At 54.8% G+C, this 27,746-nt stretch overlaps 9 protein-coding genes across 9 annotated transcripts; 4 read left to right on the forward strand and 5 right to left on the reverse strand.

Annotated features, from left to right (window-relative positions):
- The first annotated feature begins 208 nt into the window (after positions 1-208).
- On the forward strand, positions 209-3,560 carry EV422DRAFT_433254 (uncharacterized protein). The gene is made up of 5 exons (XM_053067183.1): positions 209-309; positions 376-601; positions 670-880; positions 949-3,055; positions 3,164-3,560. The coding sequence occupies exons 1-5, from the start codon at positions 251-253 to the stop codon at positions 3,261-3,263; spliced, it is 2,703 nt and encodes a 900-aa protein (XP_052926307.1). The 5' UTR covers positions 209-250; the 3' UTR covers positions 3,264-3,560.
- A 192-nt stretch (positions 3,561-3,752) lies between these two features.
- Positions 3,753-5,220, reverse strand: EV422DRAFT_566897 (uncharacterized protein; the record flags this gene model as incomplete). The annotated part of the gene is made up of 2 exons (XM_053072485.1): positions 3,753-4,327; positions 4,401-5,220. The coding sequence occupies 2 exons, from the start codon at positions 5,218-5,220 to the stop codon at positions 3,753-3,755; spliced, it is 1,395 nt and encodes a 464-aa protein (XP_052926308.1).
- A 1,643-nt stretch (positions 5,221-6,863) lies between these two features.
- Positions 6,864-8,062, forward strand: EV422DRAFT_433939 (uncharacterized protein). The gene is made up of 3 exons (XM_053067190.1): positions 6,864-7,183; positions 7,238-7,572; positions 7,635-8,062. The coding sequence occupies exons 1-3, from the start codon at positions 6,980-6,982 to the stop codon at positions 7,861-7,863; spliced, it is 768 nt and encodes a 255-aa protein (XP_052926309.1). The 5' UTR covers positions 6,864-6,979; the 3' UTR covers positions 7,864-8,062.
- A 231-nt stretch (positions 8,063-8,293) lies between these two features.
- EV422DRAFT_566899 (uncharacterized protein) lies at positions 8,294-8,742 on the reverse strand (the record flags this gene model as incomplete). Its single annotated transcript, XM_053072486.1, has 2 exons — positions 8,294-8,395; positions 8,608-8,742. The coding sequence occupies 2 exons, from the start codon at positions 8,740-8,742 to the stop codon at positions 8,294-8,296; spliced, it is 237 nt and encodes a 78-aa protein (XP_052926310.1).
- A 99-nt stretch (positions 8,743-8,841) lies between these two features.
- Positions 8,842-10,224, forward strand: EV422DRAFT_433963 (Ribulose-phosphate 3-epimerase-like protein). The gene is made up of 5 exons (XM_053067191.1): positions 8,842-9,091; positions 9,251-9,324; positions 9,399-9,430; positions 9,502-9,697; positions 9,770-10,224. Exons 1-5 carry the CDS (start codon positions 8,970-8,972, stop codon positions 10,012-10,014), a joined length of 669 nt encoding a protein of 222 aa, XP_052926311.1. The 5' UTR covers positions 8,842-8,969; the 3' UTR covers positions 10,015-10,224.
- On the reverse strand, positions 10,076-11,801 carry EV422DRAFT_615272 (uncharacterized protein; the record flags this gene model as incomplete). The annotated part of the gene is made up of 2 exons (XM_053073945.1): positions 10,076-11,418; positions 11,508-11,801. The coding sequence occupies 2 exons, from the start codon at positions 11,799-11,801 to the stop codon at positions 10,231-10,233; spliced, it is 1,482 nt and encodes a 493-aa protein (XP_052926312.1). The 3' UTR covers positions 10,076-10,230.
- A 689-nt stretch (positions 11,802-12,490) lies between these two features.
- On the forward strand, positions 12,491-17,721 carry EV422DRAFT_527149 (clustered mitochondria-domain-containing protein). The gene is made up of 7 exons (XM_053070193.1): positions 12,491-12,660; positions 12,810-12,938; positions 13,003-13,248; positions 13,322-13,456; positions 13,531-16,511; positions 16,694-17,062; positions 17,147-17,721. The coding sequence occupies exons 2-7, from the start codon at positions 12,836-12,838 to the stop codon at positions 17,411-17,413; spliced, it is 4,101 nt and encodes a 1,366-aa protein (XP_052926313.1). The 5' UTR covers positions 12,491-12,660; positions 12,810-12,835; the 3' UTR covers positions 17,414-17,721.
- Positions 17,722-19,085: 1,364 nt separating this feature from the next.
- EV422DRAFT_586674 (uncharacterized protein) lies at positions 19,086-24,298 on the reverse strand. Its single transcript, XM_053073467.1, has 3 exons — positions 22,408-24,298; positions 21,438-22,331; positions 19,086-21,365 (listed from the first exon to the last, which is right to left on the reverse strand). The coding sequence occupies exons 1-3, from the start codon at positions 24,002-24,004 to the stop codon at positions 19,390-19,392; spliced, it is 4,467 nt and encodes a 1,488-aa protein (XP_052926314.1). The 5' UTR covers positions 24,005-24,298; the 3' UTR covers positions 19,086-19,389.
- Positions 24,299-25,688: 1,390 nt separating this feature from the next.
- EV422DRAFT_434145 (S-antigen, N-terminal domain-containing protein) lies at positions 25,689-27,655 on the reverse strand. Its single transcript, XM_053067192.1, has 3 exons — positions 27,283-27,655; positions 26,506-27,003; positions 25,689-26,428 (listed from the first exon to the last, which is right to left on the reverse strand). Exons 1-3 carry the CDS (start codon positions 27,549-27,551, stop codon positions 25,855-25,857), a joined length of 1,341 nt encoding a protein of 446 aa, XP_052926315.1. The 5' UTR covers positions 27,552-27,655; the 3' UTR covers positions 25,689-25,854.
- Positions 27,656-27,746: the final 91 nt, after the last annotated feature.

Genomic DNA, 27,746 nt, shown 5'->3' on the forward strand with positions numbered 1-27,746 from the left:
CGTCGTGTTGGATCCTCCAGGAAAACTGGTCCCCGACGGTGAGTTTTGATACCTCGTCGGCGCCTCGGAATGGAACTAACTTCGGATGCAATATAGAGTTCCATCCTCATCTGGTGCTAGTGGATCCGGGCGATGATAGTGTGCCTTATTGGTGGCCTGCACTAGTGAGTTCGACCCCCAAAATGTATCGTTAGTATCCTAGCTAACTTTTGCTCTCCAGGTGGTACCGACCGCCAAGCTGACCAGGACTATGCCGAAACCCGAGGAGCCACAACAGCGACTTGTTACCTTTATGGAAGACGCCTCCTAGTACGTAACGATATCATCAACTCGTTATCGGCTGGTATGGGTATCTCATGATTATCGCACTTGCAGCTGGGTCGCTGAGCCTGAGGAGATGAGGTTACTCGTCAAAGATGAAGAGCCTTTCCTGACCTTCTGGAAAGATCCAAACTTCCAGAAAGACCGTGGCGTCATTAATGCTATGCTGTTGCTCGAGACCGGGAAGCTCCCCAAAGGAATCAAGCAGGAATCGTGGGCTCGGAAAGCGTGGTCGCAAAAGGACATCCAGCGTACCTCGGAAACAAATACTCCAGCAACGGTATAAATTCTGTGACGCATATTCTGCAATGATCAATCCCTGCTAAACTCTTGTCTACGTCTACATAGGCCCGGAAAAAGAGATCTGCCTCTGAAATCGATGACACTCGGACGCCGGACTCGAAAAATTCGAAAAAGCGACGCGTCTCTTACGGTACTACCCCACGAAAGAAACCGGAGCAGACGGTTGAGGAGACTCCGCTAGACAGTACACGCAAACCTGGCAAGATCGGGCGCCCGCGGAAATCTTCATTGGCGACTCCGTTCGTGGCAGTAGAAGGTGCGTGGGCTGATTATTGCATCTACTATCCCTATTGCGCTCAGTACTCACATCATCTCCATCGACAGAGAGTCCGGAGAACGTCCATATTGACATTGAGGCGTGTAGCACGGTAGAAAACTCGCCGTCCAAAGATGATGGACGCCATACGAAAAGCGCACCGGCAACTGTGTCGCGAGATCCCGTGCCTGCAATTCAGGCATCGTCTAGCACGCGTGGCAGTACAGGAAACATGCGACGTCCGCCCACAGAACGACCTCCTCCGCTGGTTCGAAAACGTCCACGTAGGGTTCCTGTTGGCACGTCATTCATTAAGCCAGGGGCTGTAGCAGCTACGGCAAAGGCAAAAGCTAAGGATGAGGAGACGGGTCAGAAGCCGAGCCGGGACACACTGCCCAATTCGGTGGACGACAAGGAGATGATGGAAATTGATGTAGTGAACGACACATCAACAGAACTACATCGCAATTCTCTTCTGGTGACGGAAACAACGGAGCTCATGGCCTCAACGGTCATCATAAACGGTGATTTAGAAGTCCCCAACGCTCCGACCTCAGTTCCGTCAATCAGCAGGATGCACGCGTCGGTAATTAGCACTGGTTTCACCTCGACCTCCTCGCTATCGTCATTGGAAATGTACTCCGATTCTGACGACGACGAAGACGTTCCCCGAGACGGCTACGACAGCCCCGAAGCGGCTCCAGAGCCATCCCGCGATGCACCGCCAGGGGAAGTCATGTCGGACAGCGTGCCGGTTTGTGATAAGGCCGTGATTGATGAAACGAGCATGGAGTGCGATATAGATATAGATACCCCGGCTGCCCATGAACCCGGATGTGAAGAGGCGCCATCCAGGCAACCGATACCACAGGATCACGTTGCGGGTTCCAGCGCAGGCATGTCCGACGGCCGTAGCGCGCCGGCCTCGGAGAGCGATAAGGTGATAGACGATGGAACGAGTATGCAATGCAATGTCGATACGGCGACCGCCGCTGAGCTCGAAGCCAACGAGAAATCGATCATACAGCCAATACCGGAGGCTCGGCCATCTGAACCCTCACACGAGTGTGCTATGGATGTATCGAATGGCGCTCGGGCTAACCTGCCCGGTATGCCCGAGCCGGGGATACAGAGTGATGCGACAATTGGCCTATCTCACATACACGCGCTTCAAACGGCCCCCGCTGCATCGTACGATATGCTCAGCGCAAGCACGTGGCTATCCGATATCCTTGTCTCGCCACGGCGGTCGGTGCCCTCATTACGCAATTTGGCGATGGTTGCATTCAGGGCGAGCAATCCGTTTATGACTGAGCAAATTCCTGTGGGAAGCGCGCTCGCGGACGAAGCCAAAAGCGGCATGCAGGCCCTTTTAGAGCCAGTTGCCAATAGAGGGCCTGCACAGCGGATGGAGGGGTCAGACGCAGAGGAAGCAGACCAAGTGGACTCGGACGAAGAGGAATTATGCGGATTTGTTTCACTGCCGGCGTCAATGCGCGTATCGACGACGAGTGCGTCCGCCCTGAGCCATCTGTTTATGCCAACGCCACGAAGCTGTTTGGAAGATTCGTTGGCGGACGGAGCCCGTCCGGTGGCCGCTACTCATCTGGGGCCTGCACAACCAACGGAGGTGTATTTCGAGGCGGAGGAGTGGGGCCGCGCCACCCGTGTGGAGCCTGCACAGCCAATGGAGGTGGATTCCAAGGCGGAGGGGTCGGACCGAGAGGGAGACCGTCCAGTAGCCGCTACCTATGTCGAGCCTGCACGGCCGGTGGAGGTAGATTCCGAGGCGGAGGAGTCGGACCGAGCGGGACCAGGCGCAGAGGCACCCAAATCGGACGCAGATTCCGACACGCCATTCGAATTGGAAGACGAAACGACTGCACAGGCGTCCGAGGAGGAAATAGGACCTTCATCACTGGTGTCAGACTCGGATGATGAGGAGGAGCTGCAGATCGATCCCAAGCCCACCCTCCAAGCCCATCCGAACACGCACGCATATGCCCTGGAAGGCCGTCAAGACACCGACCTATATGTCTCGGTCCCCTTCAAGATCAACCTGCTTGAATGCCCCGGCTGCCGCATGGATCTTATGAGCATAATAACGCAACAGGGCGTGGACCACCACTGTCAGCTGGTCGTCCGGGCGCCGGTGGCTACAGTGGGTCAGAAAATGTAGGTTTTTTTTCGGTCGCTGTTCCGGGCGCACGTGCCACGATTGGGGAAACCCTGTATTCATTTTTTTTCCACAACCCTTTTCCCCTCTGTATCTCAACGCAATAGTGACGGCGTATTCGTCCCGTTCGCGCCACATCGCCAACTTCCGCGAATGGCTCCAGCTGCCGGGATAGAGATGGGCACGCGTATGCAAGACCGCACATGACTTGGGTTGGGTCGGATTACGCCAACCTTTCGTCTCCTTCTCTGATGTTAGCCCCCTTACCCCTAATGAGAACGATCGAGTGCACGGAAAGTACAAGAAAGTACATATATAGAGCACAAAAAAAGGCCGGGTGTGGCAGGCAGCGTTTCAGGTGGGGTACTTAAACTCTTTATAGCTGGACTCTGAATACGTACAGAACAGATTGTGTAATATGAGGGGGCATGCGCTAAAAACCTATATGCGTATTATGACTGAATAGTGCCGACAAAACGTATACCATGACCATGAAACGAGCAACCTTCGACTTCCAGTAACTGAGGCTTTGTATTCAGAAAATGATTGAAGCATTACACGTAGAAATAAGGGGATGCAGAGAACAAAAATAAACACACCGATATGGTACACGGAGTAAGATCACGACGAAATTTGGGAAAGAGCCAAGCACAATGCTAAGATACTCAATATATAAGGGCAGTAGAGCAACAACGATCAAGCCAACTGCTGTACGGCCCTCGCATCCTCCCTGCTGCAGGTAGCAATATGGTTCCTTAACAGAGCAATCTGGCTCTCCATGGATCCCAACAACCTAACCGCATCCAGCTGGCACATGCGCTTAACCCTGTGCTGGAACATGCCCAGGTCCACTTCCGGCGACGAAGCGATGGTGAAAGGGTCGAACGGCGACGGCGACGAAGACGATGTGGTGGAGTCTTGGTTGGACTCGATGGATTCGCGGCGGCGCTTGAGGGACGGGTTCGTCGTCATTGGCGTGGCGGACGTGGAGGAGGGGTCGAGACGCGCGGTGATTGCTTCTGCGAACGCGTGTTGCATGGCGAAGGCTTCCGTGGTGTACGTTTGGTGTGGCTTGTGGATACCAGACGTGTTGTTGATGGACACGACCTTGACCATTGCTCCGGCGTCCTTCCGCAATGCAGCGGCGCTCGGCATAACCACAGCGTAGTCGGTGCCGTTGGCGGTGGAGACAATGGACAGCTCGACCGAAGAGGAGGTCTTCTGGCGGATGTTCGATGGGCGGTGGCATTGATACTGCTTGTAGTATAAGCCTAGAAAGGAAGGACAAGCGGTTGAGAAAAAGGTTCAACGTCGGGCGAGGTTGATCAAGGACAGGGTACATACCACATGCGTTGCACAACGGATGCTGCCTGTCAGCAGTGCGACGCCACAAGGGCGTCCGACTGGTCTTGCAGTTGAAGCAGATAAGGTTGCGAGTGTTTTCGCGGATTTTCTTGCGCTCAGCCTTTGTCAACTTGCTCATGTTGATGGGCGGAATGACCTGGAGTTCCGGTAAAGGGATGTCCACACTTGCGGAGACATTCTCGGGTCGGTTTGCGTTCGCCTGAAGCATCGACTGCGTCACTTGATGCTGATCCACCAACTGCTGGGCAGCAGAGGCTACAGCACTTACAGTGGTTGCAGCGGAAGCATTGCTGCCCAAGGGCATGGAAGGCTGCGGGAGGCCCGAGTCTCCATCGACCATGGGCGGCAGTGAGAGCGCCCACTGGTTGAGCATCGGCGCGAGCGTAGACCCATCCGGTATCTTCATTCCAGATGCGTTCAAGGTCAATCCCAAGGTGTTGTCCGTGAAGCGATGGTCAGATGTCCACTGATATTCTTCAATCGGCGGAACATACTTTCCGTCAGGAGACAGAGGAGTGTAGAAAGACGTACTGTAGCTGGCGTTGTCGCCACCCGGCACGATGTCACCAGCCAGGTCGGAGAAGAGAGGTAACTCGGCGAACTTGCTTGACGACGGCGAGGGCGCCGAGTCCTCAGATACCGGGCTGACGGGTTCAAACCCGCCAGGCATCCAGTTCTGAGATGCCTCCGAGTTGAGAGGGGTCCCTGGGTAGTTACCCGTCGGGAAGAGTTGCTGATCTAGCATCTGCCAATCGGCAGATCCGTAGAACGAGAAGGTAGGGCTGCTGTTGTTGTCCATATTCGGGAATGAGATGATTTGCGATGGTAGTGGATTTCTTTCGCTGAGGATCTGTAAGATCCTTTCCGTTCGTGTGTTTGAGACTGCGTGCGTTGAAGCTTCGTGCGGTATTGAATAAGGTTGCTTTATTCGCTAATGATGGAGAGCGACAAGATTCGGCTGTTCGTCCGTTTCGAGTCAGATTGTAGTTGGCTGTTTTGGTTCAGGTTATGTTCGTTCGATATTGTAAACGTTTCGGTTTCGCACGGGGTTCTTTCAGTCGCAATCGCAGCCAACGTGTTCGCCGGATACAGTGAAGAAGAAGTAAGCCATTTGAGAAAATATAAGAGTATTGAATAGTTAGGTTGAAAGGCGTCAGGCTCGGATCGAACAGTATCCGAGCTGATAATAATAAGGAATAGAACGGCGATATGTGAATCCCCGAACAAGAAGGAAGGGTTTAGTTGGAACAGGCTTTGCGGCTGCTGAGTCCAAGCTGTCGAATGCTGGTGCGGAAGAGAACCGGAGATAGGGTTGCGGAATCCAGTGTGGGAAGAAGTAAGCGTTGCGCCTTTGCGGGCAGCTACTCGTCGAAGAGCGTGTGGTTGCGGGTTGCAGCGGGCGGGCGGGCGGGGGGTGGTGCGCTCACTACTGCTGTTGTCTGCGTCTCTCTTCTGTTTGCGAGGCACTCTGAGTTTTCCCAGTCCGTCGCTGGGCGGTGGGGATGAACGGGAAGAAGGAGGGAGGGTGACCCTGTGTGGGCGGCTATGCTTTTGGGAGGGAGTGTGTGTGTGTGGGGGGGGGGGGGGGTTGTTGGGGTGCTATCCTATCGCAGGTTGCGCCCTCCCACTCTTGATTGCGATGAGTCCTAATACTGTTCTGGGGGACTCCCACCACGGGTGCGACGCTGATGTCCGTCCCATAAGACTCCCCATTACTAAACCGCACAAAATACTTGCATATGATTGGCAACCCACGCGCCTGGGGGCTGCTGCTGGGTGCGTGTTCCGTGTACTCCCGCCGCCTTCATTAGTACTGTGTGTGGAGAAATCGTGGGGAACAAGGGACCCATCCCCCGCGAAGAAAAACACACATGCCTCAGCTCACCGTCACGTGATCCCTCCAATACCTTCGACATTCGATCGACTCTGTATGTGCGGTGCCAGAAGAGAACCGAGAGAGATAACATAAGATAGTACAGTACAGTACCAGAAGGTGTAATTCCACTGTTAGATATGTGTTTGTGAGGTAAGCATGCGCGTGAGACTTTCCTCCATCAGAGGCTGTCGAATTTTGACGCTCGCTCTCTCCCTCACCTCTCTATCGCCCACCTCTCTCACCCACCTCCCTCACCCAACGACCGTCGAACTCCGATAATACGCCCTCACCGACATGTCAAGCCACAAGCCCGGTGCCGTGCGGCTTCCGCTACCGCCGGGAAGCGGCCCTCGAGGGATTATCGGGGACGGGAACTGCCAGTTTCGCGCGCCTGCATTCTGCCTGCGGAGCAACCAACAGCAACACGGCGACGTCAGAAGAGCGCTCATTGAACAGATGGAGGCGGAGGCTGATGGACGGCTTAAGTATCGGGATGCGTTTGACAGGACCTTACTTGCCGCTCAACAAGAAGATCACGGGTATCAAGGGGACGGTCAACCGCTGAGCTTTGAGCATTTTCTTGAGGAGATGGGGAAGGGTGGCATGTGGCGACGAGACCTTACGCTGCGTGCACTGGCTAACCTTTACCTCGTCAACTTCGGTGTGTTCATTGCCCAGACGGATGGAGGGGGGCTACTACTTCCATAAAGTCACGCCGGAAATGGGACCTGCGGCCAGCACATACTTCCTTATCTTTGATGGGAATCACTACGATGTGCTGGTCAAAAAAAGCACTGGGGACCCCATTCAAGCCTTGGACAATGTGGACGATGGGTGGGAAACAGCGCACGGGTATCGCGCAACGAAAGCATCGAAGAAGCGCCGCGTAAGTTCCGACACAGAACCTGAAAACGCCTGTAGAGCTAAGCGCCTGCCGCAGACAACACTGCAGACAACGGTATCCCATCAAATGCTCGACAACGCCGACAAGCCGCAGAAACCGCTCGAACCAAGCTATGGCATCTTTTTGGTATGGGCAACGGCAAAGAACACGGAGAGGACCTTGGGAATTGCTCAGATCCCGAAGAAATACAAACTCGGTCTACCTCTGCAATGGAGTTGTCTGATTCCGACGCAATTCAATCCGAATCCGAATCCGACGTTGGAGGAAGCGACTTTGCTGATGTTGAAATGTCCAACATGGAGGCTGGTATCCACACTCCCCTGGATGAGGATATGCCGGATAACAGTTTGGCGTGCGATGATGAATCACTGGTTAGTTGGCTGATTGACATTGGACTACGTTTCATTTCCTGACATATGGAACATATACTCAGGACAAGAGACAGAAGCGACTTCAGAGAAACATGCGCCAACGGGACAAGCGTGCAGTTGGTAAACGGGGACGGATTGAGGCTCCCTTTGTATGTATGTATGTATGTATGTATGCACATGTATGTGCATGAACACTCTAATCTCTTCCTTGACAGCCCTGTTCTAATTGCTATCGTCCTGCCGCGTGTAATTTGTCGGTTTGAGGGTGCAGGCGGCGTGTATTGCGAATGAGGTGTGCGGAGTGTGCGCGGTGCCCGTTGTGCGTGGTCATTCTACATACGTCTGCCTGTCCACGAAGAGATGGGAGGCAAACATGACACCCTCCCACTCTCTCCAGATCGCTTTCCTTCCATTCCCGTGCGTGAGATGAATCCTCCTTTCATGCGTCATTCACATCGTGAAGCGAAGGAATGCGAGACGTCGAGGAGCGTAAGGACGCAGCGCAATTATGCCCCGAGGTGAAGCGCCGTTCGAAACGGGCAGTGATAGGTGCCTCAGTTCTCCGTCTCACTCGCCCGCCCCCCGCCTTTCCACCCAGAAAGCGTGACTGCAGTCCACATGGCTAAAGTCCCACCCCCGCAACCCCAACCACCGTCTCCATCCTCCCGGTCCCTCCGTGCCTTCATGCCATGAAGCCGTACTGGCTAACCCCTTCATATATCTACTTCGCCGGCGACTCGACCCCAATATCGGTATTAGCTTCTTCCCACTTCTTCCGTCGTTCGCGCGAGGATTTTAGGCTTGAGCGTTTCTTGCCGATGTACTATGGGGAGTGGGAGAGGTGGGAGAGGCAGGGGAGTGTGAGATAGATCCGTGGGAAGATGCTCCCCTTCCCGTCTTGTTGCTTTTATCCGGAATCCCCTTCTTTTCCACTTCCTTATCGTTCTCACCCCAACCAGACTCCAGACTCCTCGGAACCCCAACGACCTGCCCGCCGTATTCCCCCCCTCCCCGTCATTCTCTTTCAGAACATACCTCCTTTCTCAAACATTTCTCCAGCTCCTCTTTGAGCACGTCGCAGCGGCCCAGCAAGCGGCCCCATAGGTTCTCGCGGTCTACGCAGGCGCGGAACTTGTCGCTGATGGCTACGCAGGGTTCTGGGAGGGTCATGTTTGGGGGTGACTGGTGGTGGTGGTGGTGGTGGTGGTGGTGGTGGTAGGGTAGTGGGAGACGAGGGGGATGGAGGGAGTGAGACTGGGAAACGGAAGTTACTGTAACTTCTCCTAAGGCGCCTCCCCACCCCCACCCCCACCGACATTGCGGAAATCACCTCCACAGCGGACCCCCCGACACCCCCACAAACACTACTGCCCACTCGCTGTTTCAGCACTCCAACAATGGCTCCCCAACCGAAAATATCGCCCTCAATGCTCTCCTCAGACTTTGCCTGTCTCGCCGACGAGGCGAAGCGCATGGTCGGCTGTGGCGCTGACTGTCTTCATATGGATATTATGGATGGGTGAGTTGTGGGGGGTGTGAGGGGGATGCGGGCGTGGTAGGGCGATGGGGAGGGTGGTGGTGTAGAGGAGTATCGAAGTAGGACAGGCCCGCTTGTGGATGGACTCGACAGCCGGAAAGATGACCACTGACTTTTCCGTGATCTTGAAAAACACAACAGGCACTTCGTACCCAACCTGACCATGGGCCACCCTGTGATCAAGAGTCTGCGGAAGCACACTGATGCGTTTCTAGGTAATTGTTTTTCATCCGTTGCTTTTGCCTTCGTGTACCCGCTTCCAAGCGCCAATGCTCGTTTTCGTTGCTAGACTGCCATATGATGGTGTCGAACCCAGAACAGGTCAGTCCTCCAAAACCGTCCCTCGTCCAGTAAACATCACCTCCAATCCAGATACTGACTTTGATCCATAGTGGGTAGAAGAATTCGCCAAAGCCGGCGCCTCCATGTACTGCTTCCACTACGAGGCGACGTCGGACCCGGGCGCCCTGATCGACAAGATCAAAGCCTCAGGGATGAAAGCCGGACTGGCGATCAAGCCCAAGACGGCCGTGGAGGTCGTGTTTCCATTCGCGGAGAAGCTGGATCAGGTGCTTGTTATGACTGTCGGTACGTATACCCCCATCTCGTGTCTCCCCCCCTCCTCGCTCGGCATAACCCCATTTGCTATTGTTTTCGCAGAACCCGGCTTCGGCGGCCAAAAATTCATGCACGACTGCATCCCCAAAGTCCGCACTCTCCGCTCCAAATACCCCAACCTCGACATCCAGGTCGACGGCGGGGTCGGGCCGGACAATATTGACCTTGCGACGGAGGCTGGGGCGAATGTCATTGTTGCGGGGACGTCGGTTTTTGGTGCGCCGGAGCCGAGGGAGGCTATTCGGGTGCTTAGAGAGAGTGTGCTTGTCAATGTTACGAATAAGTAGGTTCGGCGGTGTAGGCTAGGTGCAGGTGTAGGAGGGTTCTTTTTGGGGGGTGTAAATTGGAACGGCGATAGTTAAAGAATACAGTAGAATCATTTCATACATGTTGAGCATCTGGGCGTAAGAATTTGCATTGCAAACGAGGTAATATATTTTGAGACCATCCAGCTCTAGTACACTCCTTTACCTACTAAGACCCGGCTCGCATCCCATCACCTTTCATCCCGACCCAACATCTTGCACCTCCTCCTCAACCGCTTCCTCGTTCACAGCATCCTCTACCTGCGCATCCTCCACATCTTCGTCCACTTTATCTTCCTCCTCTACAAAAACACCCTCTTCACCACCATCCTGCCCCGCATCTCCACCCACTTCCTCCTCCTCCCGCTCAGCAACTCCAGCATCTTCCCCGTCCTCTACATCCTCCTGTCCCTCTCCCTGTTTCGGTTCGTCCCCACCCTCCTGCTCGGGCGCGCCGGCGTCCTCACCCTCGTCGGCGTTGGTCGTCGCTGCAGGGCTTACGTTCGTTTCGGCGGCGTCCGCAGCGTCCGTTTCGGATCCGGATACAGCTGTCGCGGCTTCGACCTCCTGCTCTGGCGACATCGCAGGCTCATCCTCAGCGATGGACGCATCGGCGTCTGAAACCTCAACAGCCTCCGATACCGACTCCGTGGCTGCATCTTCATCAACAACCTCGCCGGCCTCACTCCCCACCCACGCTTCCCCAGCCCCCACAATGCGCGTCGCCCCGCCCCCCCTTTTCTTCTCCCCAGCCTCCCGTCTCCTCCTTTCCCGCTCCTCCCTCTCCCCCCTCAAAACCTCCCTCCCAACACTCCGCGTCTCGACCCTCCACTCCGGGTCCAACCTTGGATGCTCCGCAACCCCACCCTCCGCAAGATACCCCCGCGTCATCACCACCCCCGCGTCCACGACAGGCGGGGCGCGCCGCGGGAGCACGGGGCGGATGAGCGTATCCGCGTCCCGGACGGCGTGGCGGGCGTGCAGGGTGTGGGCGGTGCGGCGGGTGCGGTCGAGGAGGGCTTTGCGGGTCCATTGGGTGTGCGGGTGGTCGAGGGAGGGGTCGGCGTCGGCGGTCAGGGCGAGGAGCTCGGTGGACCCGCCCGTGCGTGGTCTCCGCTCAGACGAGTCGAGCGCGACAACCGAGCGTGAATCGGCCCCCTTCAGTCCTGCCTCTCTAGGCGAGAGGATGTCGTCGATCGTGGCGTACTGCAGCATCTTGTCGCGGACGAGGAGGTCCGAGAGGATGGTTTTGGACGTGGTGAGTTCGGGGAGACGGGTCAGCGGGTTTGCGAGCGGTGGCGGGGGATTGGAGGGTGTGTGGGTGTGCAGGAGGTGCTGGTGTGTGTAGCGGTAGGTTAGGTGGGGTTCGGGGGCTGTTGCCGGGCGCTGTTTGGGGATCGATTGTAGGAAAACAGTGTGAGTTGGGGCAAATCCATCTTTTCCTCAACCTTGTGCCCCACGTTCGGGATGATTACCTTATCCCCACCCCCATGATAGGTAACCCACACCCCCGCAGTCGCCCTCGGCACCGGTCTATCCGGCTCCGGCTGGCTCCACACGGCCAGAAACTTCACTCTTTTGCGCTGTTCGCTTGTTCCGCGGTGTTGGAGGTCGCATGTCCATGTCAATGGTGGAAGGGTTGTTTTAGATGACGTGGTAGATGGGCGGGGGTTGAGGTGGTTCTCGCTCCAGGAGGAGAGGAGGGAGGTTACGGCGACGTGGGCTTCGTGTTCGAGGGCGGTGGGGGGGCGGTGGATTGTTGTTGCCATGGTTTTTGTGGGTTTTTTGTTGCGGGCATCAGTTCAAGGGATAATCTGAAAGCTGGCGAGTGGTAAAAGTTCTGCAGGGGAATATTCTCCGGCGTTTGTGCGAACACTCGTCCAGTCACTTCTCGGTTATTTCAACACCGTTGACCCTTCTTGAAATAAGCGAAAGTTGAAATATCTGAAATCCTCCTCATACGCAACTAAAACCTACGCTAAGCTCGGTGAACAGGCACTCCCTAGGCTAACTCCATAACCTCCAACCCTTCCTCACTAAGAATCTGGCGAGCAATGGAGGGCGCTTACAGTGCCTTGCTTGGCTGGAACCATTCTCAGATCCGTACGCACATACTCTGCGTGCAACTCCATCAACTTGGTCCTAGAACATTTTCTTCCCTATTGAAGGAGAAAAGAATATGGTTTCTGGAATGCAGATGTTACCCTGCCATACGGGCGACCGTAAAGAGGGCAGCGAAAGCGGTTGCTCATGTCTCACGCCGTATGTACGAAAATGAACGTCGTCGACACCTTTGTTGCGTAGCCCATCCGACGGACGTGAAAATTCCGACGCCGGGGGGCTGATGCGCGTTGCTAGACTTGCCAGACTCGTCCGCGAAGCCCATTGGCTGCAATCCGGCCAACGCGTCTCGGTAAGTCCAGCAGGCCTGGTCGCATAGCCCTCCTCAACAACCTTCCCCCCCCTCCCCAACCCAACTTGGTTGCCCACGCAAAGTTCTTCAACGTCCGGCTCGCCATAGCTATACCGGACAGGGCTTACAGACCACACAACCCCACCTCCGCATACCCCTGGGGCTCATAGTCTCGGCGAAAAGCCACAACTCACGAGCATTCTGGTACCCCCAAGGTGCGTTGTTACTGTACAATAGTGCCTCCTCATTGCGTGTGAGAACGAGCTCGGCAGCGGAATATCGCTTGCATGGAGAGGCGCCCTACAGGCTTCGGGGCGTTGTAGGTTACTCTCCCTGCGCAATGTGCTGATCGTCAACTGTGCAGTTCCCTGTCTGGGCTACAACTTGGAAATGATGACAACCGACTCGCCAACCCAACCAAAGGCAGAGGAAGCTGTCGAGGAATCCGCCGTCGCCGCAGAGTCTGTGCCGGCCGGGACTGAGGAGGTTGAAGGTATGAGAGCCTCACTTCTCACCACCTTCGATGATCTGTCGAAAAGCTGACACCTGCCTTCCAGTGCCCATAGAAGACCAAACCTTCTCCCTGACCGTCCGCTTACCGGAGTCCACTACGCAACCCATCAAGTTGTATGTTTCCTCGCAGACCGCCATCCAGGACATTCGCCAGGCCATCTTTGACGTTCCCGACGCGTCGGGATACACTTGTTTCTACCTGACTTTCAACGGACAAAAGTTGAGCGATTTCACAGAGCTCGGCGAGATTGAGGATTTCACGCCTGATTCAGAGCTGGAGCTGCATGAGGGTGGGTTCTTTGATGGAAGCAGGGTGTGCAATTCGCTTTTCAGAGTCTGGAGATCTCACATCTCGCTGTGCAGATGCATACAATGACAGAGAGTTGAGAGTCCACCTCACACGGTTTCGCGAGACCATGACCCTGTTCAACAGCCATCAGCTGAATCGGGGCGTGGACTATGCAAGTTCGTATTTGGGACACGTCGACCGTTGGGATGGTAAGAATGTGGCAAGCATTAGTGGGGCTGCTGAGAAGACATGCGACTGATAAGGCGTCTCCTCAATCAACCAGACTCAGAAAACCTGAATGTTAACGGGAAAGGCAAAAAGAAGGCCAGAACCGAGAAGAACACAAAACCTGGAACTCGCGCAACAGATGACTTGCACGCCTTCGACGACTACGATTTCGAATGTACAGGCCACAATTTGCTCTCGGACTTTGTTGTGGAATACACCGACGAAGCTGAGAGACTGAAGCCAGTGAAGAGCTTCTCTATGTCGGCCTGGAATCCTGTGCCCCATTCGCAGCGTTCTGCAGGGGATCTGCTTTACTTGCGAGTGCAAACCTTGGAAAGCGAAGTTCTTCACATCACTTGCAGTACGTTTGGCTTCTTCATCAACGGGTCGACCGACACACACTTCGACCCCGCACCGAGGGAGGTCAAATCCTACCATGAGCACAACCTCGCCGTGACATTATCCAAAGCCAGCCCCCAGTTTGCAAAAACGTTCGCGAAGCTGCAAAACAAAGTCGCCCAGAGGAACCCTCTGGAATATCTCCACACAGTTGAGGCAGTGTACCCCTGGGCAGTTCGTAGCCGGAAAGTTGCGGCCGATGAAGGCCGCACGTTGGACATGCACCTGCATGCGACGGATCAAGCGGATGGCTTTGGAAGCCACGACTGGAACGAAGAGCTCCAGTCCATCCGCGAGCTCCCGCACGGCACACCGCATGAGAAGGTTCACCGGGACCAAGCGCTCTACCGCATCCACAGCGAGTTCATTGAGGCAGCGTCCCGCGGTGCTGTCGCGGTCCTCACTGGAAACGCCATCCCCCTCAACCCGCAGGAGCCTACAGCTACTCAGATGTTCCTCCACAACAACATTTTCTACTCTGTCGGCTACGACAACCGTGAAGTGTTTGACCGGATAGGCGGTGAAGCCGCCGCCCACGTCGCTGTCTCCAAAGACGTCGACGGTGTTCGTCTGCTCAACAACCTCGAGATTCCCGACCTCTTCACTGTCGGCACAGCTGTCATCGACTACCAAGGCCACCGTGTCGTCGCACAGAGTGTCATCCCAGGCATCCTCCGCCGCGCACCCGACGCCGACCCGCTCGTCAAGTACGGCAGCGTCGACATGGGCAATGAAATTGCAGCTGACCCGGAGTTCCATGTGATGTCCGAAAAGATCGCCAAAGCCCTCCACCTGGGTGAACATACCGTTGTCGACGGTGCTGGCAAGGAGTGGAAGCTCCACACGAGCCTTGAGACTAAGGGAATTGTGGGACAGGATGACCGCAAGTACTTTTTGGATCTATTCAGGGTCACGCCGGTGGATGTGGAGTTTTTGGAGGAAATTGATGGAAAGAAGGATACTGATGGTGAGAAGGAGGTGCCGGAGAAGAGCGAGGATGGAGAAGAGAAGAATGACAAGGCGGACAAGTCTGGGTTACCGGAGTATCCTCACCGATTGGTTCTTATGAGACCGGAGTTGTTGGACCACTTTTACGAGCATAAGCTTCGGGCTGCTATGGCTGAGGCCAAGACGAAGGAAGGCAAGGGCGAAGAGAAGAAGAATGAAGAAGAGGAGGCCTCCAAGGAAAGTGCCGGTGAACTGACAAAAAAGGCAACAAAGGAGAATGCCACGGAGACTACGGAAACTTCTGATGAAGCGAAGGAGAAGCCCGCTGTCGAGAACGGAGATCGAAAGCAGGCCGAGCCCGCTGACGATGTCGACTCTGCCATCTCGCAAACCATCTCGCAATTCAAGCTGAGCCTCAACCCCGATGTGTTCACGCCTATCCAGCAGGGAGACGCACCTGAGGTCAAAGCTGCGCACGAAAATGCTGTTCGCGACGTCGCGCTCTTTCTGCGTAAAACGATGCTGCAACGCCTAGTCATCGAGTGCGTTTACCACGCCCAGCTCACCGACAGTGAAGCACTGACGAAGCGATTCCACTCCCGCGGTATCAACATGCGGTACTTAGGCAAAGCTGTGGAGGTGGCTCAGGAGGTGGGCAGTGTTACAAAGGCGGCAACCAACGCTGACGGTGCGGTTTCGCCCCTCAAGCACAATGCGTACTTCATCCGTGTGTGCAAGCAGGAGATGGTCGGTCGAGCTGCCAAGCATATTCTGAGGAACATGTTGAAGGAGTCACCCGGACACGCCATGAGGGAGTGCGTGGCGAAATTCCTGAGCTGTTTGTTCGCCGATGAAGATGTGGAGATCAACTTTGAATACAAGGCCTCCCAGGGCCGGAAGATTGGACTTAAAGCCAAGTCTCAGCCGGAGTTGCCGTTCGCGTCCTTGACTCCTGCGTCCGTTCACGCTGACATTAGGCACGAGGTGGCCAAGAGGTACAGATTCACGGATCTCTCTGCGACGTTCTGGCGCGAGAGGCCTTTGGCCCTTCTCCGCTCCATCTGCATCAAAGTGGGTTTGCAGATCGAGGCCTTGGACTACTTCGCCGGGTCTCCATCCTCCACCACCCCCTTGTTCAACCCGAGCAACATCATTACACATCTCCCGGTCATCAAACACCACCCACCGCGCGCGACCTTCGCCGAAGAGACGCTCGAGTCCGCCAACTACACCCTCAACACCCACCCTGCCCTCGCCATCGAGCTCTACACCGAAGCCGCTACAGTCTACGAACAGATCTACGGGCCCGTACACGCCGACACCGCGCGCGCATACACAGCCCTCGCCCTCGCATACCACCAAACCGGCGACATCGACAAGGCCGTCGGGTGGGCGCGCAAAGCCGTCGTCGTCGGCGAACGATGCCTGGGTGTCGATTGCGAGGAAGTTGTAGGATGGTATGCCAACCTGGCTTACTTTGAGTATGTGCGCGCCAACAGCGAGTTGGTGGATGTGGCTGATGAGGAAGGGGCTCCCAAGCTTCCCCCGAAGAGTGATGGGGAGCTTGCGAGGGAGAAGAGGGTGCGGGATGAACGTATTGCGAGGGCGTTGAGGTTGATGAGGCATGCGCTGAGGATGTGGGAGAAGATTGCGGCTGGGGAGAGGAACTTGGAGGGTGCGAGCACAGATGTGAGTGACAATTTTCTGTGACATTTCTCTCGGGAGCGGAAGGGAGGAATTCTTTTGTGTAGCTGCGGCGGTAGCCTCACATCGAGGCCGACCGGTCCGCCGTTGCCAATGCCGGCAACCGTCATTACTTCCTTCTCCCATACGATCATGGACTGTGGCTGATCTCGTCCCTCCTTCTATAGTCCAATTTGTCAACGATCCTCTCAGACATCAACCCGTCAGTTTCGCTCCAATTCCTCCTCCGCGCACTCGACACGCACACAACCCTCCTTGGCAAATCGCACGCACTCACTCTCAAATCCCAAGAGTCGCTCGTGAAACACTACATCCAGATCGGGGATTTCCACCAAGCCGTCACTGCACAGCGCATCGTCTGCGAGATCCTCAGAGCGCGCCATGTGCCTGCGGCTACCAAAGGGGACAGCGAAGAGGTGAAGGATGGTAACGACGCGGCTGCCGCTGCCGTCGCTGCTGAGATGGACAGGGAGGAGGAGAAGTTGAGGACTGCTGAGGCTATCTTGGCTGGGTTGACTGCGAGGGCTGTGAGCGAGGTGAATAGTTTATTTCGTCGCAACTCACCATACAAACCCCTATTGACCTCGTACTGACTGAATCTCACTCCAATCAAATAATAGGCAAGGAAAGCAGCGCTCCTCAAGTCCTCCGCGAAATCAAGTCGCGTCGGCAATGGCGTAACATTAGAGCCCTCGTTTTCCAACGGACAAGGTACCAATGGAACGGCGGAAAAGAAGAAGAAGAAAAAGGACAAGGAGCCTTCCATCGACCAATTGCTCGAGTTCATTGGCGAGAAGAAGCAGGCACCTGCGGCTCAGCCGGGGAAGAAGGCCGGCGGCAAGAAGCCCGTTGCTGCCAACGGTGCGACTGCGGCGGCCAAGAAGTGAGGTGACCAGCAGCAGCTCGCCTCCTTTGCATCCGGTGTGAGATGGCCAGGCTCTGCGCTTCTATCAGGTGGTTCCCAGACGGCGGGGCGCATTGCCCTACCTGAGTTGATATCGTTAATCCCGCACGAAGGAGTTTGATGGATCACATTATCGCGCACAGGCGCACACGCACGATCCATACGCCCGCCATTGGCTCACCACTTTCATCACACGCACATCCGCACTTCATCATAGACACAAAAAGAACATGCACATCCCTCATCACACCATCCCCCCCACACATATCTAGAGTTATGCTGTTCCCATCATGTTTCCATTTTTATATATGTATGTATTTGTGCATATGCACCGAGCCCTTTTTGCTTAACAACCAATTCGATAGAGTAAACAGGAGAATACCGAATCTTGTAGACTATTTTCTCTGAAGATGTCGATGGCCACGTTAACCATTCCACCTCGGTTCCTACCTACTATCTTAAGGAGCCGAAGATCTCGATGTGGACGTTGCAACTGGCCAGCTACATCCTCATGTCGAAAGGTAGGTCGTTTTAGGAGTCAATCGATGCTTTTTGGTTAGGGCAGGCCTTCGTGAGTCAAGCACAATGTCACTAATTACGTGACCCATCTTGAGCCTGAAAACGTATTCTTCTTCTTCGTTCATCCCCTTGACGAAGTCATCGTACCAGCCTAGCCAGCGTTTCGGAAGGTTCCCGTCAGGCCCAGCGAAGGCATGGACGAGATCAGCCCACACTAGGAGAAGGATTCCCGGCGAGACCCCTGTGATCTCCTGAGAATGCTCCAACGCGTAAGCCGCCGACTGATATGTGGGGTGGCACGCCTTGCATATCATGACGCATCGCTTGGCGCCATCCATTCCGCTGGAGATGCGATGCAGCAACGTCTGCGGCATCACGTGCTGGCAGACGAGCTCATCGCGAGCTGAGTTGCCGCAACGGACGCAGCCTTGAGCGATCTCGGCGAGATGGTCGTCACGGTTCTTGTACTGCACAGGGTCCATTATTGATGGTGAACGGCGAGGGGAGAAAGATTTCCCTGAGGTTGCGCTCGGACTTTATACACATGGCGGTTTGCCATAACCTAGGAAAGGTAGAAAAACTGCGATCAACGAACGCCTTCGTTTCCGTAGGTACCAACAATCTTACCCGCGGCAATAAAACGAGTTTCAACATCCGCATCACAACCTCAGCAGTTCAGTCCTGCCTCTCGAATGCAGTTCCTTCATATCGACGTTTTTTACACGCAGCTCAATCCACTTCTCCGCCACAACCTCGATAAAGGCTTCCATATAGATTTCGGCAATCAATGGAACGAAGGCTCGCGCCGCCGGACAAGACCTCGGGTCGGTCGAAAACGTCAGACTTACTTTTGGTTCCTTAGCCCGCTCGTTCACTTTTGTGACGTCGATGCGTGAAATGTCGCCATCAAGATGAAAATGCTAGCTTTTTTGGCAAAGTTTCGACAGCGCGTAAGCCGTCACTTTCGACGAGCAGTCCGACAGCATGAATTCCAGCTTAGACCTTTAGAATACTTCTTTCGTTATGTGATATGGCCTGACTATATCGGCATCATGAGACAGGCAAATGCGATAGAAGCTATCTCATCGTCTTCTATAGCCAGAAGATACTTTATCGATCCCAAAGGTACTGTATCCAGAGGAGGGGTTACTTCGGACCAATTCCGCACATTTTCTGGTACGGCGCTACAATAACCGCGAAATACAAGCTCCACGTAATCGGCCAATATGGGCCATTAAGGCCATAATTAAGCATTTTTAGCCATTATGCAGGTACTCGAAGTTCACAAATCCTTCATGGCGTAGTGATCATGGAGAAACGCCATCTACTATGTATATTTTGTGTTCAGCTCCTGAAAATAATCCACGCCGTAAGAGCTACCCAAATTTGTATCTGATAATTGATGTGAAAGGGTCACAAGCGAGCAGGCTATATTCCCTCTTACGCGCCAGTACGCCCTGCAGACCCGTGCACCCCATTCCAGCAATCCAGACTCGGCAGTGGCGGGTACCTCTTATCCTCGGGCTTCGCTACCTCTGACGCTAAAGATGCCTCCACCTGCTCTGTTGTTCTATTTGCAATCGCGGTCGTAGGCGATCGCAAGAACCCAGTATGGACCAGGAACCCGATATACAGCGGCATGAGTGCGCGCATCGAGTGCGGTATCGGTTGTACCGCCGACGATGCCGATACCGCGGTAAGTGCTGCGCGAGCTAAGACGCGTTCGGCGTTGGTGGTATCCAGCACGGGAGACTTGGTGCTGGTGGGTAGGTCATCGACCACGAAGTGGAGGAGAGGAAAGAGAGCTGATGATGTTGGCGAGGTGGTGGTGTCATCGCCCGACGATGATGAAGAGCCGGAAAGGACAAAGTCCATCAGCGATGTCCGCCAGTGAATGTAGTCTGTCGGTTGTAGCGGTCGGTAGCCTACCGCGGCTAGCTGTGCGAATAGGTCGTTGAAGCTGAAACCTTCGGGATTGTAGCAGTGGAAGACTGTGTTGTCGGGAATGGCGGTTGAAGCATCGCCATTCGTGGTAGGCAACGACCGGGCTGCGACGTACGGGTCCGTGGCGACGGCTCCTACCACAGCGGCGACGTAATCTACTGGACACATGTTGATAGCATTGGCGATACGCGGGGCTCTGCCAAGATCCACGCACCCCTTGACCAGACGCCAGATAAAATCATCGGTGTTCGTCACGCCCGTCGTCGTGGAGCCGACAATGTAACCCGGTCGGATGATCGTCGTGGGCAGGTCGGGCTGAGATGAAATTCCCCGATTACGCTTCCTGGCCCGGACGACAAGTTGCTCAGCGACCCATTTGGTTTGCCCGTATCCGGAACGCAGACCCCGCTTCGCACCCATCAGGTCATCGTCTTCGTAGACCCTGGTCCCGGTATCCAGCTTGCGCACATAATGCGGGGTGTCAAGCACAGACGTAGATGAGACAAAATGCACGGGCTTGACATGGGTGGTCGTCGCCAGACGCAAACACCAAAGCGTGCTCAGAACATTAGCGGCTCGGAGCTTGTGGTAAGGATAGACCCAGTGCACCAATGCACCGTTGTGTATGACCACATGTGCCGTTCGGCTGAGCTCCGCCCATTCCGCCTCTGAAAGCCCCAGCCGCGGCTGCGCCAGATCTCCGCAGAGGGCTGTAAGACGGCCTTTGGCCACCCAGTCCTCATTCCACACAAGATATCTCGACGAGTTGGTCCGGATGCGATCGATCGCGTCCTTTGTCGACTTTGCGCGAACCAGTGCGGTGACTTTGTTGTTGGGCGAGCGATTGAGCAAATCAGCGACGATGAAGGCACCAAGGAAGCCTGTAACGCCGGTAGCGAAGAACGAGGCGCTGACCTCCCCAGGGCGTTCAGCAGTAGGAGACAGCCCCGCCGTGGTAATAGGAAACTCCGCGTCCAACGTTTCCAGATCTGCCGCGTAATCCACCTCTCCCACCGTGTCGGCATCGTCAGCGTCTCCCTTCGGCCGGGATCCCAGCGTTGGAGAGCGCCGCTCGTTCCCACCACCACCAGACACGAGCCCCAGCTCGCTATCCATATACCTCTCCACCTCGCCAGACATTCCTCGCACCGTCGGTGTCTTGTACACAATACCAAGAGGTACATCCACCCTGAGGTTCTTCCTGATCATGAACACGAGTTGCGTGGCAAGAATGGAGTGCCCGCCAATGTCAAAGAAGTTGTCGTCGAGGCCTATGGAAGCTGTTGGTTGACGAAGGACTGAGCTCCAGATTTCCCGCACGGCTGTCTCGATGGTTGTCAAAGACGCTGCGTTGGCTTGTTCTTCGACGGCTGGGAATAGCGATGCGAGGAGGGCTGTGTCTGGGAAGGGAAGCGCGTTCTTGTCGACCTTGCCGTTAGGGGTCAGAGGCATTCGCTTAAGAGGTACGATCACTGCAAAAGAAGTATTTTAGCACGTGCCGGTTTAGATGAAGATGGCCCTGTCATCGATTGAAATCCACATACCTCCAGGCACCGCATACGACGGCAACTTCCCTTTCAAATATTCCCGAACACCAGCAACCAGGCTCGCCACATTCTCCGTCGAATCCACAGGAACGATATAGCTAATCAGCACCTTCTCCTCATCTTTATCTCTCTTGACCATGGAGACGTTCTCCCGAACTTGCGGACACTGAGACAGATGTGTGTCAATCTCCTTCAACTCAATCCGGAATCCGCGAATCTTGACCTGATCGTCGGCTCGGCCCGTGCATTCCACCGAACCGTTCGGCAGATAGCGGCCCAGATCCCCGGTGCGGTAGCAGCGATCACGGGGGCCTAGGTAGTAGGGCCACGCCTTCTGAGGCGCCGATAGGTTCTTGGTCGCATCGCCGAATGGGTTTGCGACAAACTTGGCCGCTTTGGCTTCCTCGTCCAGGTAGCCTTCCGCCAAACCGCTACTCCTCACGTAAATCTCGCCAACCTCACCGATTCCACACAGCGCGCCGGCTGGGTTGACGACGAGTAGCTGAACATCAATCATCCCCTTGCCCGCAGGAATGATATCCTTCAACTCAGACAAAAACCCAGGGTTCTTGTTACTCGGCGGAACAATCAAGTGACTAACGGCGCGCTGGGTCTCCGTCGTACCGTACATGTTCACGACATGCACGTTTTCAGCAAGATATTGCAGTCGGAGGACATCGCGCTTCGTGAGAACGTCTCCGACAAAGAACGCGTTGCGAAGGGTTGGGATGGGTGTTGTAGCATTAGCGGAGAGGAGTTGGCCCATTGCTGGGGTGAGATGTGTTACGGTGATACCATGATGCGCCATCCATTCTGCGAGGCGACCAGGTAGACCGATGTCTTCGGATGTAGGGATGCGAAGCTGAGCACCGAGGAAGAGAGGGGTGAAGACTGGGGCACGCAAGAACAGAGAATCAATTAGCAGCAGGCTCTTGAACTCTCCATCCAGAAAATGAAGAGTACTCACTGTCGCGCTGGATGGGATCATGTGCAATGCCGCTCAGCATGGTAAATCGCTCATTTTCCGTTATGCCAAAAGTTTCCTTCATCCACGGATAGAAATGGGTCAAGGAGAAATGCCGTCCCTTGACGCCCTTGGGAATACCTGTACTTCCACTTGTAAAGCTCAGAGTGCTTCCGGAATCCGGGCCCAAAACAACGTCCGGTGCAGTCCCCTTGAGCTCAGCGTCAGGTCCAAAAATGTCGTTTCCGTCCGGCCCTAATCCTCCCGTCAGGTTTCCATCATCATGTATCAGCAGCGAGGGCACCATGCACACGATGTCCAGATTGTTCGCGACGTACTCCTTGACCTCCTGGTCCAGTTCTCCCGCCTTGGCCAACACGACAAGTCCACGCGGTACGGCGACTGATAAATAGATATTTTGGCGAGACGGCGGGTAGGCCGGGTCGATGACGCTGAAGATGGCACCGGCCTTCAACACGCCCATCACGGCCACTACTAAATCAACTCCGCGATACGAGTAAAGAACGACCACATCTTCCCGTTGGATTCCATTTCGAAGCAGGTGGTGCGCCAGAACGTTCGAAGCCTCGTTGATCGCTTGGTAAGAGAATTCGCGCAATGGAGCCAATGAGGGGGAGACGTTCGTATCACGGCTCTCTACCACACAAACCCTGTCGGGGTGCGCTTGAGCATTACGTGCGAAGATGTCGGTGATAGCTCCTTCGAAGCCGTCATAGTGTAAATCAGCGGCGGGATCTGGGAGTAGTGGTCTCGAGAATGTTGACACGAGTGAGATGGCGCCAATCGGGGAGTCGATGTTGGCAGCAGCACCTTCCAAAACTAGTTGCAGTTGTTCAAGCATGTCCGTTATGCGACTATGCGCAAAAAGCACCGAGTTGTAAACGATGCGAATATCTATCGGGAGCAGTCTACGCAGTGTGGGCTCTTGCGAGATGAAGATGGTGATGTCGCAAGACGAGGATGTGGTCGTGGACGCCAAGGTCTCTTGATTCGTATCGGTGAGATTGAAGAAGCGGACTTTGAACAACGATGGTTGATGTGGGTTTGCCTGCTGCTGGGCCGGCTGCGATTTGACCGGGGAAGGCAAAGGAGGTACCAATGCGTTCAGCAATGTCTGAAAGGGCACCTCGTTCGTAGTCGCATCCAGTTCTGCCTCCAGAACGGCACGGATGACAGAGCGAAACGTCGCATCGGCCGTAACAGGGAACCTGAGAACAAGCGGGTTGGATGTCGTCGAGCTGGATCCGACCGTGATATCGCTCTCGCCGCTATGACGATGCAAAAGCACAGCAAAGGCAGCCAGGAGGATGGTGAACGGAGTCACCGTTGCCCCTACACCCTCGTTCCCGCTGTTCACCGCCAGCGACAACTGCAGTATCGCCAACGAGGTTTTCTCACTGACGTGAAGGACCTGATCTGCCTCCACCACTCTGCTGGGAATAGGCCGTGGATAGTCCGTCGGGAGTAGGAGCTCAGTGAGGTCTGCTAAACGCTGCTTCCAACCTGCCAGCAGTGCGTCGTTCCCAGAAGGTTCTGTATCGACGCGAAGATGAGGAGCGACACCGTTGCTTCCTGGCATTTTGACTCTTTGTAAGAAGGGTGTCGTGGGAATGGGTTGGAAAGGTGCAGACCGAAGAAGCCGGAGGTTCCCAGAGGTCAAGTCCGCGGGAATGTAAATACAATGAATTGGCTTGGACAACGACAGCTATACGCAATTCCACCTGCTCACTTATATGGCCGTTGGGAGAAGACAGCTATGCGACTGAGAGAGTGAACCTGGAGAGTAGAGCTGCTTTTGAGCCTTTGATATTTCTGTGTGTTTTTCCCACGGCTTCCCCATGAGTGCATGCCCAGTGGTGAAAAAGGTCTCCAGAGAACGGAGGCATTGACAGCAAAAAGAGATGGCGGAGATTGTCATCAGAGATCGGGCGCAGCTCACATCTGCTGAGTCACATGGTCCGTGACTTCATATGTCAGGGGAGGAAGTCAGCGGCTCCGTGCGCATCCTTTGAATTTAACAGTTTGGTTCGACGTTTGGCGGTGAGTACGTACAGTATATACGACGAGTTCGCCCTTCAGGAAATGTGAAGGTACTGGATTCGATGTACTGTAGGGGCGGCAACGGCTTGACTTGGTTTGACTTGGCTTGACTAGACACCGTAGCACATTCCCGACAAATGCGGGCAATGCATGGGCCGACCTGATCTCGTGAAATCTGTCAGCGCGCTGATGCAAACCACTACTGACCTCAGAATGGATATGCGAGCTCTGGAGAGGAAGATGGACCGCGGCTTTGCCACTGCGAACTATGAACACCCAATTCGCTGCTGTGAACATCCAACTCGCTGCTATAAACGCCACTCTGCACCGCCCGCTCCCGCCGCCTCGTCTTCAGGCGCTGCTCCGGCGGCTCAGTCGTAGTCCTTTACTTCATCCTTGATCCCTTCCTTTGCACGGCGTAAATTGGCTCTCCTCGTTTTTCCGCTACACTATTCTTCTTCGTATCGCGTCGATATCCTCACTCATAGTCTCTCCCCATTCGTATGTTGCCGTAAATAGCCAGCTCATTAATCCAATCGTTTTGTCCATAACATCCCCTAATTCTCAAATCCCTCAATTTTTTGGTCCTATTTCTTCTTAGCGCTCTTTGCTCCACCCTTCGCTGACTTAGCGCCCTCCTTGCCTTTACCGCCTTTACCCTTCTTAGCCGAACCGGACTGCCCAAAGAAGGTAAGATCAACACTACACTCATCTCCGAGAAGCATTACACATGGAAAAGGATGTTTTCACACATACCCGCTGTTTAGCCAACTCCCTCCTAACCTTCCATCCCTTAAAGAACGCCTGAATGCGCGTCGCGGCCATTACGTCGTGGCGGAGGAGGGCTTCGCGTTCCTAAATGAAAAATTCATAGATGTGAGTGTCTGAGGGGAGGGGAAGGTGGCAACCGGAGGTTTGGCTTTACTTTGCATTTTTCGTCTTCGACCTTCCGCTCTTCCATGATAGTTTCGTACTCCTTTTCCATGTCGGCGTGCCCGGCAGAGAGTTCGTCTAGTTGGGCCTTTTCTTCGAGGTAGATTGCCTGGGAATTGTATCATCGGATGTTAGTGATGTGTGGGCAGTTGTTTCATTCACATGTGCGACTTGGGTTGAGACTGGGCTGATATGATATTCAAAATTATGCGGTGATGATGGTAGTCGGGGGTTATTAGAGGATTACGTAGAGTGATGATAAGAATGGGGGTTCCAAAAGATGAATGTTATAAGGGATACGCCGAGATGACGGATGATGCTAAATATGAGGGAGTTCTATCTACAGAAAGGTGGCAGAGGGGAGAAGGAACGCCGATTCGGATTCCTCACAACGAGTCTGCTCAGTGATGTTCGACGGGATTCCGATAGTTGTGGTGCGTGTGTGGTTTTGCCGTGTCACCGTGCGATTTGCATTGGTGCAGCAGCGTCTAATGGCATCGATGGCGGTAATGGCGGTGGTGGGATGGTAGGTATCTCAAGCATGACGGATGAAGACACCGAGCCTTCCTCCTGCTCCACATCGACATCGACATCCACATCCACATCTACTACCTCCACATCGTCCACCTCCGCATCCGTCTCCTCCCCGCCCTCCCCATCGCCCCCATACAGGACTCCAGGCGGATCCGGCGCGACGCCCAACACCTCCCTGCTATGCACCACAGCGGGGTTCAAATACATCGGCAAGGTATCGACACTAAACGTCGGCTGCGGGTCAAAATAGACGGCCGGAAACCCCGTAATCACAATCGGCAGCTGTATCTTTAGAGATTTCGAGAAGGATGCGGTGGAGGTGATTTTAACGACGAGGACGTGGGTGACGTTCAGGATGACGGATTTGATGGAGGGCGGCATGATGCAGGAGGAAGGGATGGGGAAGTTGATGATGCGGTTGATGCGGCGGGTTTTAGAGGAGAAGGTTTCGGTGAAGTTGAGGCGGTGGATGCGCTCCGTGAAGGGGCCGCGGAGTCTGCGAAGAGATACATGTTAGCTATGGGGTTCGACTTGCGCGCGCTGATGGAAGTATTTCATAGCTTGTGAACTCACTCATTGACAATCTTGTAGGAAGCCCTCTGTTTCAGCGCCACAGCTTTCAACACAACCCCACTCCCCGAATGATTTGTAATATCAATCGACAATGGCACCGTCTCTTCACTTGTATAGCCCGTCCGTGGGGTGCTAACCCTCACCGCCAGATGCCCTGATTTCCACAACCAAAACCCCACGGGCACATTCTGCTCCTGCGCGCTGCCCTCCAGCATATCCAGATCCGACGCGTCTAGTGTCGATGGGACCGTTACAGGGTGGTACACCAGTTTGTTGAGTTGGCCTGGTCGGGCTAGGACGGCGGCGACTTCGTACCGTACGCGGCCGTAGCGGCCTTCGAAGGATGGGGGGAGTTGTGCAGGGGGTACGCGGAACGCGAATGGGTACCGGTGCTCGCCTTCGGGTATATCTTCTGTGTCGTTCGAGGGTACGATCGAGCCTATCAAGGATTCCAACTCTTTAAATAACGTCACCGTCGAGGTGTTCTGGTCCGCTGGTCTAAATCAAATCGCGAAAGGATGGAAATCATTGATGAGTGTCTGCTCAACCATCCACCAACAGCGACCATCATCAACCATCCACCAACATCAACCAACTTCAACTAACTACCCGCGGTTAGGGTAATCTTGCGCCTTTGGCGCAATGTGGCTCGCTCCGGTCGGGCGAGAACCAACCTCAAGCATTCCTGGGCCTCGCTTTGCTCGGACAACGGCCCAGTTGGGGATCGCTATCGCTCGCCTTCTCCTCGGTATCGCTCGGATTTTCGCGCTCACGCACCTAATATCATCCGTCTTGTGAAGCTGAGTCTGAATGATGCCCGAGAACCTCACTCTCAACAATTTCACTTTAACGGGCGTCAAAGCAACCAGCACAATTTCCCCTCGCAATATCTGGCCTGGCGAGAACGTGGTTTTCCCTCCCTCTAGTTCGATATCGAATCGTGATATTTGTTTTTTCGTTTGAAAGGGGTGTATTGGAGGGGGTACGAGAGTGGGTAGTTGTGTTGAGGCGTCGAGAAGGTTCGTTGGTGATATGGGGTCGGTCATTGTTGGAGGTGTGTGATGAATGGCAGGGTCCGGAATAAGGCAGAGGTGTGGGACGGTTGGAAGTGTTTAGAGCGTTACACCTGCGCCGCAACAAAACAGTAGTACGTTGTTGTTCTGAGGGGTATTCGGAGTAGTGCGGCGATTTTGGCGAGTGTAAGTACAGTATGTCGTCTAAGCGAGGAGGCAGCTACAGTA

Source organism: Fimicolochytrium jonesii (assembly GCF_025526975.1).
Source record: "Fimicolochytrium jonesii strain JEL569 chromosome Unknown EV422scaffold_9, whole genome shotgun sequence".
Classification (NCBI taxonomy): Eukaryota; Fungi; Chytridiomycota; class Chytridiomycetes; order Spizellomycetales; family Powellomycetaceae; genus Fimicolochytrium; species Fimicolochytrium jonesii.

Excerpts from the sequence above, each read along its gene's own strand:
- EV422DRAFT_433254 (XM_053067183.1), top strand. The coding sequence starts at position 251 with ATGCCGAAACCCGAGGAGCCACAACAGCGACTTGTTACCTTTATGGAA. Across the intron at positions 881-948 it reads TCCGTTCGTGGCAGTAGAAG|AGAGTCCGGAGAACGTCCAT; the intron begins GTGCGTGGGCTG and ends CTCCATCGACAG. Across the intron at positions 3,056-3,163 it reads GCTACAGTGGGTCAGAAAAT|TGACGGCGTATTCGTCCCGT; the intron begins GTAGGTTTTTTT and ends TCAACGCAATAG.
- EV422DRAFT_433939 (XM_053067190.1), top strand. The coding sequence starts at position 6,980 with ATGGAGGGGGGCTACTACTTCCATAAAGTCACGCCGGAAATGGGACCT. Across the intron at positions 7,184-7,237 it reads AAGCATCGAAGAAGCGCCGC|ACAACACTGCAGACAACGGT; the intron begins GTAAGTTCCGAC and ends CGCCTGCCGCAG. Across the intron at positions 7,573-7,634 it reads CGTGCGATGATGAATCACTG|GACAAGAGACAGAAGCGACT; the intron begins GTTAGTTGGCTG and ends ACATATACTCAG.
- EV422DRAFT_433963 (XM_053067191.1), top strand. The coding sequence starts at position 8,970 with ATGGCTCCCCAACCGAAAATATCGCCCTCAATGCTCTCCTCAGACTTT. Across the intron at positions 9,092-9,250 it reads CATATGGATATTATGGATGG|GCACTTCGTACCCAACCTGA; the intron begins GTGAGTTGTGGG and ends AAAACACAACAG. Across the intron at positions 9,325-9,398 it reads GCACACTGATGCGTTTCTAG|ACTGCCATATGATGGTGTCG; the intron begins GTAATTGTTTTT and ends TTTCGTTGCTAG.
- EV422DRAFT_527149 (XM_053070193.1), top strand. The coding sequence starts at position 12,836 with ATGATGACAACCGACTCGCCAACCCAACCAAAGGCAGAGGAAGCTGTC. Across the intron at positions 12,939-13,002 it reads CGGGACTGAGGAGGTTGAAG|TGCCCATAGAAGACCAAACC; the intron begins GTATGAGAGCCT and ends CCTGCCTTCCAG. Across the intron at positions 17,063-17,146 it reads CTGCGAGGGCTGTGAGCGAG|GCAAGGAAAGCAGCGCTCCT; the intron begins GTGAATAGTTTA and ends ATCAAATAATAG.
- EV422DRAFT_586674 (XM_053073467.1), bottom strand. The coding sequence starts at position 24,004 with ATGCCAGGAAGCAACGGTGTCGCTCCTCATCTTCGCGTCGATACAGAA. Across the intron at positions 22,332-22,407 it reads TGATCCCATCCAGCGCGACA|TCTTCACCCCTCTCTTCCTC; the intron begins GTGAGTACTCTT and ends TGCGTGCCCCAG. Across the intron at positions 21,366-21,437 it reads GTCGTATGCGGTGCCTGGAG|TGATCGTACCTCTTAAGCGA; the intron begins GTATGTGGATTT and ends CTTCTTTTGCAG.
- EV422DRAFT_434145 (XM_053067192.1), bottom strand. The coding sequence starts at position 27,551 with ATGACCGACCCCATATCACCAACGAACCTTCTCGACGCCTCAACACAA. Across the intron at positions 27,004-27,282 it reads CACAAGACGGATGATATTAG|ACCAGCGGACCAGAACACCT; the intron begins GTGCGTGAGCGC and ends GATTTGATTTAG. Across the intron at positions 26,429-26,505 it reads TCCTACAAGATTGTCAATGA|ACTCCGCGGCCCCTTCACGG; the intron begins GTGAGTTCACAA and ends ATCTCTTCGCAG.